This window comes from Mastomys coucha, unplaced genomic scaffold (genome assembly GCF_008632895.1).
Source record: "Mastomys coucha isolate ucsf_1 unplaced genomic scaffold, UCSF_Mcou_1 pScaffold18, whole genome shotgun sequence".
Lineage (NCBI taxonomy): Eukaryota > Metazoa > Chordata > Mammalia > Rodentia > Muridae > Mastomys > Mastomys coucha.
Window position 1 is genome coordinate 19,154,600 of NW_022196900.1, and position 10,785 is coordinate 19,165,384.

The 10,785-nt window shown below is 42.2% G+C and overlaps 1 protein-coding gene across 8 annotated transcripts in view; it reads left to right on the forward strand.

Moving 5' to 3' along the window:
• The window catches only part of Musk (muscle associated receptor tyrosine kinase), a 96,584-nt gene that overhangs the window by 57,317 nt on the left and 28,482 nt on the right, over positions 1-10,785 (forward strand). For all 8 annotated transcript variants that reach the window (XM_031377497.1, XM_031377491.1, XM_031377492.1 and 5 more), the window contains one exon: positions 5,408-5,567. In XM_031377497.1, coding sequence (XP_031233357.1) covers positions 5,408-5,567 — 160 coding nt within the window. The remainder of the gene's footprint in view (positions 1-5,407; positions 5,568-10,785) is intronic.

Sequence of the window (10,785 nt, forward strand, 5' to 3'; positions counted from 1 at the left end):
ATCTTTATTGTAAATGTCAGATATAGTCACCTGAGTTAAGCCTCGTCAGACCTTGGTCACTGTGGGGTCTGGGTTCCAGGACTTTCTATGGTAGCAAATTTCTAGGATACTCAAGCCCCCATGTCCAATCTTGTGTTTGCACAGAACCATTGTGCATATCCTTCTCTGTACTTTAAATCATCTCTCAGTATAAATGCTATGGAAATATCTGTGGCATTATTTTATTTTGGGAATAATAACATGTTTTTAAAAAACTCAGACCTGTTCAATGGAGACATACTTCAAAAATATTTTCAATACAAAATTAATCAACTCCATGTGATCCACAGACAGACATGCAGGGCCGCTGTACCGGCAGACTTGAAACACACCTTGGTAGAAGATCACAAGAATCTGAAGTTATCCTTTTAAACTTTTAAAGTCCAGAGAGCAGGCAAAATGATCCAAATAGAAGGCAGGAGGTTGCTTTTATGTTTAGATCACAAAAACACTAAACTGTTGGTTCAAACAGAAAGAAAAAGAAGTTCATATTATGTCTAAAATGGTCTGCTGGGCATGAGCCATGTAGAGAATCAAGAGAGGTCCCTGAATGAAAGAGGAGAAGTGCTTAGAAACCACATCGTCCTTGACCAGAGAGCTTCAGAGTGGCCTGGGCTCAGCACTGAACTATTTCAGCCCTTGGATGGAGTCCCCTGGAGAGCCCAGGAGGCTTACAGAACTCTTCTTCTTCCCATGGAGCTTGTTCTGGTGACTTTGTGACCTTGGGTGGTTTGACGGTGCTTAGGTGTGGACAGGAAATGATGGGCAGCTGTAGTTTGAATATTTTAATAAATCCAGACGTGGGGTTCCTTCCCATCTTACACCATTTATGTTCTCAGATGAAAGTCACACACAGAGCCTTTATGTTTTAATATGCCTTAAGCAGCACCATTGCCGGGCAACTATCTAACCTCTATGGCATTAGAATCTACTTTCTATCCATAATCCCATTATTGCTTACTAATTACTATGTTCTGTCTTAGCTGCTCTTGACTCAATTGAGCAGCCCTCTGGGCCATGTTCTCTTGGCCACTTTACATGGCAGCTTTGGTTCTCCCACCTGCAAGTTCTTCTTCTCTCTTCTCTCCTGCACATTCTCCTAAGGCATGCCGGATACTTTTCCTCCTCCAAACTCATAGTTACAAGCCTGGGAAACCTAAACCCCACCTATGTCTCTTCTCCCCGGCTATTGGCTGCTGGCATCTTTATTTACCAATTAGAATTAACTGGGGTCAGGTTCCTAGAAGCTAAGTGTGGACTCCAGATCTTGGGTGCCAGCACTTAGCAGTACAATAACAGCAAAAGACAAAACCTTAACAAAACCTTAACAAGCATTGCTTGTTTCTGAGTTGTTCACAGCATTGCACAGCTCTTCTTCTCTGAGGAAGGAACCAACTTGGCAAAGAAGGAAAGCAATACCTCCACGGCTTTGCGTCTATAAACTGGAAAGAGATGATCTTCACAAACAAGATATAAAATACAAAACACACCAAGCACATAGACAGCCCACGGACGTTCAGATCTCAGGCTGTCGCATTGCTGTTTTATAGCAAAATCAGAGAGAGTTTGTGGTCAAAGATGTCCAGCTGCTTAGGCCTAACACAAAAACCTGGGCTTATGAGAAATATGATAACAAAGAATTCAGCAGAAATTCATGAGTACATGCAAATGCATGTGTGTGTGTGGGAGGGTGGCGCGTATGCACACGCAGAAGTGAGACCCAAAGTGTCACTTGTCCAGGCTTTCTCCAGCTGTGAAATTACAAGCTCATCTCGTTGAGCCCCATCTCTCTCTCTCTCTCTCTCTCTCTCTCTCTCTCTCTCTCTCTCTCTCTCTCTCTCTCTGTGTGTGTGTGTGTGTGTATGTGTGTGTGTGTGTGTGTGTGTGTGTGTGTGTGTGTGTGTGAATTCTGGAGATCAAACTAAACTCAGGTTCTCATGCTAGTAAGCATTTGATGTTCGGGCTGTCCTGCTTAACCTGGATACATACCTCTTAAAGTTATTTCTCTATGCTTTGTCAGTTTCCCATAGAGACCATAGAGATTATTTATGTGGAGAGAGTGCCTTAATGCTTGATTTGACCTGGGAAGTTTTCCCAGTGATTAAGACTAGCAATGAGGGTAGAGGATAGTAAGAGAAAGAAGATAATTGAACAAAATTTCACTAACTAATTGCTACAGAAAGTGTCTAGTGCTGAGGACCACAAGCCATAAGACATTAGGAAGAATGCTGGTCATAAGCTGGGTGTATCTGAAAAGGCACATAAACATGAACACATGAGTGTTCCCCTGAATCCACATAAAAGCTGGAAGTAAAAGCTTACATCCCGGAGCCACTACAGAGGTGTGGGAGGCAGAGACAGACAGCCTCTGGAAGCTGTTGGATACAGTTGGCATGAAATCCTGTCTCAAACAACATAAAAAGCAAGGCTAGCCATCCAAAGCTGTCCTCTGACCTCCTCGCATGCACTATGGCACCCCACTCTAGTCTACGTACATACACACATGTGCATGTATACACACGCATCACATGCACACACACACACATTTAAAATAAAGATGATCACATCTCAAAGCTAGTCTGAAAAAACATGTGTGCAAAATAGTAAGATAACTCTCTTCAAATTTCCCATTCTTAGCCATATTCACACTGAGGAATTTATTCCAGAGAAGCCAAACTGAACTCACCATGGTGCCGACATGCAGTCTTCCAAAACATCATTGGGTAATTCTTTAATTATTCTCAGTCACTTGAATTTCCTTCAAAGTGGTATCATTTTCTCTTCACCTAAGTAGTGGTGGTTAATGAATAGTTATTGGCAATGTGCCATGGTACTTAAGAATTCAGAAGAAAGAATTGCCATTTCAAAATAAGCCACCATCTTAGCAGTGGCATTTGTTGATTTGTTGAGGTTGGAGCATTCACTTTCTGTTGCCCTGACAAAATATCTGAGAAAAACAACACAGCAAGGAAGACAGACTCGTTCTGGTTCATGGTTTTAGAAGTCTGAGTTTATAGTCATTTGGCTTCCCAAGGATGAGATTCAACCCAATTCCTCTATTGCTGTGGGCATGTGTAGATGAGGCTGGTCTCCTCAGGACAGCTGTGAAGCAGAGGATAGGGGTCCAACATCCCCTTCAAAGCCACATGCTTAATGATATAACTTTTTCTTGGTTCTACCTCTAAATGCTTCTGCAGCTTCCCAACATTACCAAGTGTGAGCAGATTACTAAACTCTATTAGTTCTTAATATGACCCTGCTAGCCCCCTAATAATAGAGGCAGAGTTCAATGGATTTTTAAAATCAGCCCTAGCACAATTATTAGGTAAATTACCCCTCATCTATTTTTCTCTGTGCTAGACTGTTAATTCCCCACCTGGAATTCCCAATTATTTGCTGTTCTCTCACCCAGTCTGTTTCCATTTCAACAGCCTGTTCTCAGGGTCCACTTTTCCTGGCCACACACTAATGATCCATCTGGCCTCATGGCAGTCTCTTTCTCTCTCCTCTCTCCTTCTTCCTCCTCTCCTCTCCACTTGGTCACTACCTGAGAACTGCAACTTGGTAACTGAAACCCACCTACCTCTATTCTCCCCAGTAATTGGCTGTAATCACTTTTATTTAACCAATGGCTTTAAATTAGTGAGCAAGATTTACAAAGCATCACTTGGTGTATGTGAGGATCAGGGGACAACTAGATCTAGGGGGCCAGTATTTAGCATTTGAATACATAACAGCTACAGACCTACCCCCAACAACTAAGGCTACCAACCAACACTTTCACACATAAGGCTTTAAAAATGTGTGATCTAAGTGACTGGGCTTGCTTGCTAAAAATTCATTTGCCTTGTTTTCCAGGACTAGGGAACATAGTGATTAAAAGCCATTGACGTTGGTGTCAGACCAACAGAGTACACGTTCTAACTCAAAATTGAATAGAAAATGTAGATAGTCTTGGGCCAGTGGTAAAGATGCCTGTTACCAAGCCTGATGACCTGAGTTTAATCCTTGGGAGCTACACCATGAAAGGAGAGAACCAACTCACACCCTGCTACCCATGCCATGGCATGGGCATACCCACAAACTTATGAAAACAAATAAAAATATAATTTAAACAATTTAAAAATTGTAGGCAGTGTTTGCTATAGTTGAATTGATGACTAGTGAATAGGTGTTTGTATAATTAATCTGTCAAATCCATGCTAATATATTGTTATTCTGGCTCTTTAAGAACATTTGACTTCTGGTTTGAGGGTCCAGAATATCTTGTATGCTGTGTGTCAGAGCATCTTGGCCTTATAACCACTTTTCTTACTCCACACCCATCAATCTGATGTCCATTTACAGAGAAATAATCAGATGTTATAGAGTCTAAAATCTCTCACTCTTGTCTAGAGATGAGGATAAATCATAGAGTGTCTATGAAGAATGTCATCAGGGTTTATATCAGTAGCCATCATCATCTCACAAACCAGCTAAAGCTGAGTGAAGTAAAATAGTAATTGTTAGTGGTCACAAGTCTGGGGATCAATTGATGGTTTGGTGATTTGAGCCAGGATTGGCAAACACTGGGCTAGCCTTGCTTTCATGCCTGGCAGTTTGGGTGGGTCTTAGTTAGTCTAGAATATCTTTCTTCATATGTTTGGTGGTTTGGCGCTTTTTCCAGGGAATAGATGGGACATGGTTATTTTATCCTCCAGTGCCTTAGTTAGGGTTTCTATTGCTGTGCAAAGACACCATGGCCATGACAATGCTCATAAAGGGAAATATTTAGTTGGCTTACTAGTTCGGAGGTTTACATTATATTGGGAAGCATACAAGCATGGAAGCAGACAGAGTGCTGGACAAAGAGCCAAGAGTTCTACATCTGGATCCATGGGCAGCAGGAAGAAGAAGAGACACTGGTCCTGGCTTGAGCTTCTGAAACCTCAAAGTCCACCCTCAGTGTCACACTTCCTTCAACAAGGCCACACCTCCTAATAGTGCCACTCCCCATGAGCCTAACTAGGCAGGCTGTTTTCATTCAAACTACCATATCCAGCAAGCTCTTGATAGCTTATTCACAGAGCGACCCAGGCTCCAAAATAAAAAAGAAAGCAAGCCACAACGTGCCAGAGCTTTGTAAGTGATCTCAAGACACATCACTGGCTAGCCTAGATCAAAGGGTAAAGAATGATGATCCCTCTTGAGAGAGGGATTGAAGAGTCATAGTCCAAGGGCACGGGCCTGAGGACAGGGAGCTTGTGTCTATATGTGCAGTTCTCCCCATGCTTGTTGAACTGAAATGCTCTACCCTTCCAGGCAGCCGACGTGGTGTCTTAGGAGAGGGTAATCTAGTTCTACCTTTTCTTTTGCCCACGCCCACCAGGTTTCTTCAGGTTCCATTCAAGAGAGTGTGAAAGACCGAGTGATTGACTCAAGACTCCAGCTCTTTATCACAAAGCCAGGACTCTACACATGCATAGCTACCAATAAGCATGGAGAGAAGTTCAGTACCGCAAAGGCTGCAGCCACTGTCAGTATAGCAGGTAGGTGCTGTGTGTTTACAGTGCTCCAGAAGAGGGGGAAGCTGGCACACCATAGCATCTGGAAGAGAGGCAGAGGTAAAACCCCTTCACAACCCCAATCCCCTTGAAGCTACTCCCTTGTTCATTTTGACAAGCATGGGTGATCAAGGCATATATTTTGACCTTGTTGTATTAAAAACAAAATCTTAATGTTCTTTTTCAAGTAATGGTTATCAATTTACAGAACCTTACTTTTCTCTTTCTCTCCTTTTTAATTTCTTTTCTTTCCCCTTCCCCTCCCTTCCCTGTCTCTAGTCATGTCTTTCCTCCCTTTCTCTTCCTTCTTCCATCTCTCCCTCCCTCCCTCTGCTTCTGCCTCCCTTCCTTCCTCACCCTCTCCCTTTCTTGCTCCCTTCTCCCTTTCTTGGTTCTTGATTCCTTCCTTCTAACATTCCACCCTCCTTCCTCCTTTCCTCTGCTGTTTCTTTTAGAACCTCTCCTGTCCCCCTTCTCTGGGTTAAGCAAGCTTCCCAAGGCTCTCAGAAAGTTGGTAGATATTTAACATGGCTGAACCAGCTTCCACACAGCTGTTTCTTAAGGGCATTTTTACCATGTTTTTTGTTTTGCTTTGTTTTGTTTTGTTCATATTTTACTTCCATGTGTTATCCAAGTGACAACAGGGTTTGCAGGTATTTTCATGGGAGACAGCTGATGCATGTGTTTCTAGGCTACCTGCATTGTGCTGTGAAAGGCTATTTTTAAAAGTTAAATATCCAAAAGGCTTCTGGGCACATTTGTGGAATTCCTAGAGGTGGAAATAATCCTTGTATCAGGAAATGCCAGGCATGGTAGACTCATAGCAGGCCTACTGTTCAAGGATCAGTTGAGAGGTGTTTGGCTGGACATGTAAAGCCAGCACTGGAGGACTCAGGGCCAGCTCCTGGAGCCCACTGTTTCTTATTACATCTTATTTCTTTGATCTTCCCCAACAGGGAACTTTTTAATAGTGCCTATGATTTTTAATCTGAAATAGAGACCACAGAGTATATAAGTAGCAGTAGACAAGGCTAGACCTCAGGAGCATGCCCACAAAAGTGAGAAACAGGCTCCCTCTACTACCTCCTTATAGGATCTGTCTTTCTACAGGTCTTTGGTCACTGTACCAGTTAAAGTATACCACTTTTCCAGGCAATGATGAGTGATGAAGAGATTTAACATACTAAAGATAATTTTTAAAACTGATTACCATTTGTGCCACACTTTGTTTTGTATAATGGACTTTATATGCAATTATTAAATATGCTGAATGTGACCCAGGAGCCTAGAAAAGACAATCCAGAACACAGTGGCAATGGCAGGTGCTGGGAGAAGAAGGGGAATTGCCAGGGTAAAAATCGAGGTCTGTAAGTATCTTAATGTGGTGCAGGAGTAGAACTAGTTAATACACGCTAGAGATTGCAATATATTGTAAGGAAATGATGAACACATTTACACAGGGATATTTCAGGCATGTGCATGGATGTGATTTAGTTTGGCTTGTTCCTCCTCTAGATGGAAGATAAATATTAGTGTTGCCAGTTTTGAGAGCCCCATTTGTGCAAGTTCTTGGATTTTTTAGTGATAATTCTTGGCTAGAGTTCCTGCTCCTTCCTTCTTCATCTCATCTGTAGATGACAAGGAAGAAAGGGATTGGTACTTCAATGATGTCCTCCAGTCCCCAGGTTCTGGAGAAGTCTGAAGCTGGAGAGCCTGGGATTTCATCCCTTAGCTGGGTTAGAAACCAAAGAACTTCCATGGATGACTTGCCGCCTTTGGGCACCTCCTAGTGAGGCATAGGTCTTAGCAGGGCAGTTAAACCATCATCAAATCCCTACACAGAGTCTGTTCTGGATCTTAACTGTGAGGTCGCCCTGGATATCCTCACTGTGACTGAAGGCAGGCCTTGTTGACTTTCTGCTCAGCTGCCTGTGCCATCTACGGCCTGAAACCACCTCTGTGTCTCTTGAGAGGCTGCAGATTTCTTCACCCAGTCTGCTGCACCCACTCTGTGTGTGCTACTCCTCTGGCACATGTACCCTTGTCAGAGTAAGAGAGTTGGTTTTTTTTTGTTTTGTTTTGTTTTGTTTGTTTGTTTGTTTTTTAGAATTCAAATGAGCAAGTTTTTAAAACCCTCTTTTTCTTGGCTTTTATCTCAATCAATAACTATTTGTAATATAGAGATTTGGGTTCACAACCTACAAAAATGTGTATCTAAATTTTTTATCCCTCTACCTTCTTTTTTGTCCACAAAAGAGTACCTGGGAAAACCCCCCCATCCTTAGGCTGGTAATCTTAGAGTCTATTCATCATAAGATATCAAGATGGTTTTAGAGGTATCATTGTGAACAACAGGAAAAGAACCTAGTCAAACAGCTACTTCTACCCCACAAAAATAGGACATTCATCCCATGGCATGATCTTTCAGAAACTGTAAAAGCCATTGAGCATAAGTGACATATGCCTTACCAAGTGGCAGCATCTCCATCCCTGTCCCAGCCAGTGATAACCAGATCCAATTCCATTAACAATGGAATATATCAACAGACAGAACTCACTTCACAGGCAGGAAGTATAAGCAGGAACCACGAACGATGATGCCTGCTAGCTGTGTTTCCAACTAACTTATACTCTATTGGCTTTCTTATACAGCCCTGAAATATCTGCTTAGGGATGGAACTGCCCACAGTAGGCAGGTCAGTCCCTCCTATATAAATTAACAAAGACAATCTCCCACAGGCCAATCTGCTCGAGGATTTCCTCGAGTAAAGTTTTCTTCTCAGATAACTCTAGGCTTGTCAAGTTGAGAGTTAAAGCTAACTGAGACAGTCCTTCATATCACACAGTGAGTTCCAATGTTGTAAGAAACATATCTGGTCTTAGAACACTGGGATGAACCTGGGGTCACATCTTCCTCCTTACACCATTCCATCCTTCATACATGAGTACAGAGTATCTATCTCTACGAAGTGCTCTAGTATTTCATTGTTACATTATCTGGATTTTAACGTGACTAAAAGTGCTTTGGGTTTGTTCTTAGCAAGAGGGGAAAGAATAAATGAGCATTGGCCAGTAGTTACACTCAATTGCTACCAGATATTTCACAGTGAGGTGTATAAGGCACAGCCAGGAAGCTTTCTACCATTACAAATGATGTGTGTCAGAAGAGGACCAATAATATCTTACTGACTTTTCCAGATAATTTCAAAGATACTGCAAAAATGGTAAAAAAAAAAAAAAAATTCAGAAATTGAAAAGACATCTGGTTTGAGAAATAAACTATTTTATTATAAAGCACAATTTTAATGGACTCTGTCCCTGGTTCCTTAACCATTCAGCATTGAAAGGGAGAGGGGAGGGGCAAGGCAGAAGAGGAGAAAAGAAAGGAAGAGCAGGGAGTGGAGATATGAAGAGGCATGTCTGTACCTTTATTTCAGAAACACATGGTCACTCAGTTGATGAGAGTACCACAATTTTCTTATAACCACCCTTGAGTTAGGGTTGCTTCTCTTTATTTTCTTATCCTTACACTGGAGGTGTGCCTTGGTGGCTTCTAAGTTTTTTGTCCTCTGTCATGTCTAGGTCCTCCTTAGGATCTGCCTTTGTTCACCTGCATCAGATACCACTTCTGTAGAGGAATTTCCTATTCTCCCCTTCCACTTGTTTCCACCTGTACATGTAGAATCATCATGAAGCTTGGGCATACCAATGCTTACAGTGGAGAACTCTGTGCTTCCAATATCAGGCCCCGTGGTAATTTTCATTCATTAAGGAATCTCTGCTGTCCTCTAGAATTCAATGAAATCTAAATCCTAATTCTTAAGTCAACATTTGTGGGAAGGATTATTAACATCTCCTTCCCCCTCATTTTTATTCCTTCTAGTTTTTTTTCCTGCATGTGTATAGGTGGATTGTGTGACTGTGGGTGCACAAATGGTGGCTAGAAGTTGCTCTTAGTAACTATCCTCCATTGCACTTCCACACTAGGCACTGAAGCAGGGTCTCTCAATCAAACCCAGAACGCACTGATTTGGCTAGTCTTGCTAGCCAGCTTGTTCTGAGCATCCCCTCTCTCTGCCTTCTGAGGCTGGGATTACAAGAGACCACCATACCCACTGGGCATTTTCTGTGGGTTTCTAGAGATCCAAACTCCCTCCACCCTTACTCGGCAAGTGGTTTGTTTGTTTGTTTGTTTGTTTGGTGTGTTTCTGTTTTTTTTATATAGATATTTTTTCTTTTTTATTAGATATTTTCTTTATTTACATGTCATATGATATCTCCTTTCCTGGTTTTCCCCTCTGGAAAAAAAGAGAAAAAAACAATAAAGTAAAATTAAAAAAAAAAAAACCTGTTCCCCCTCCCCCTGCTCATCAACCCACCCTCTCCCACTTTCTGGCCTTGGCATTCCCCTACACTGGGGTATAGAACCTTCACAGGACCAAGGGTCTCTCTTCCCTTTGATGACCGACTAGGCCATCCTCTGCTACATATGCAGCTGGAGCCATGAGTCCCACCATGTGTACTCTTTGGTTGGTGGTTTAGTCCCTGGGCGCTCTGGGGGTACTAGTTAGTTCATATCGTTGTTTGTCCTAAGAGACTTCAAATCCTTCAGCTCCTTGGGTCCTTTCTCTAGCTCCTTCATTGGGGACCCTGTACTCAGTCCAATGGATGGCTGTTATCCTCTACTTGTGTATTAGTCAGGTACTGTCAGAGCCTCTCAGGAGACAGCTATATCAGGCTCCTGTCAGCCAGTACTTAGCTGGCATCCACAATAGTGTCTGGATTTGATGATTGAATATGGGAAGGATTCCCAGGTGGAGCAGTCTCTGGATTGTCTTTCCTTCAGTCTCTGCTCCATACTTTGTCTCTGCAACTCCTTCCATGGGTATTTTGTTCCCCCTTTTAAGAAGGAATGAAGCATCCACACTTTGGTCTTCCTTCTTCTTGAGTTTCTTGTGGTTTGTGGATTGTACTTTGTGTATTCCGATCTTCTGGGCTAATATCCACTTATCAGAGAATGCACATACCATGTGTGTTCTTTTGTGATTGGGTTACCTAACTCAGGATGATATTCTCCAGATCCATCTATTTCCCTAAGAATTTCATAAATTCATTGTTTTTAATAGCTGTAGATATACCACATTTTCTGTATCCATTCCTCTGTTGAGGGACATCTAGGTTGTTTCCAGTTTCTGTCTATTAT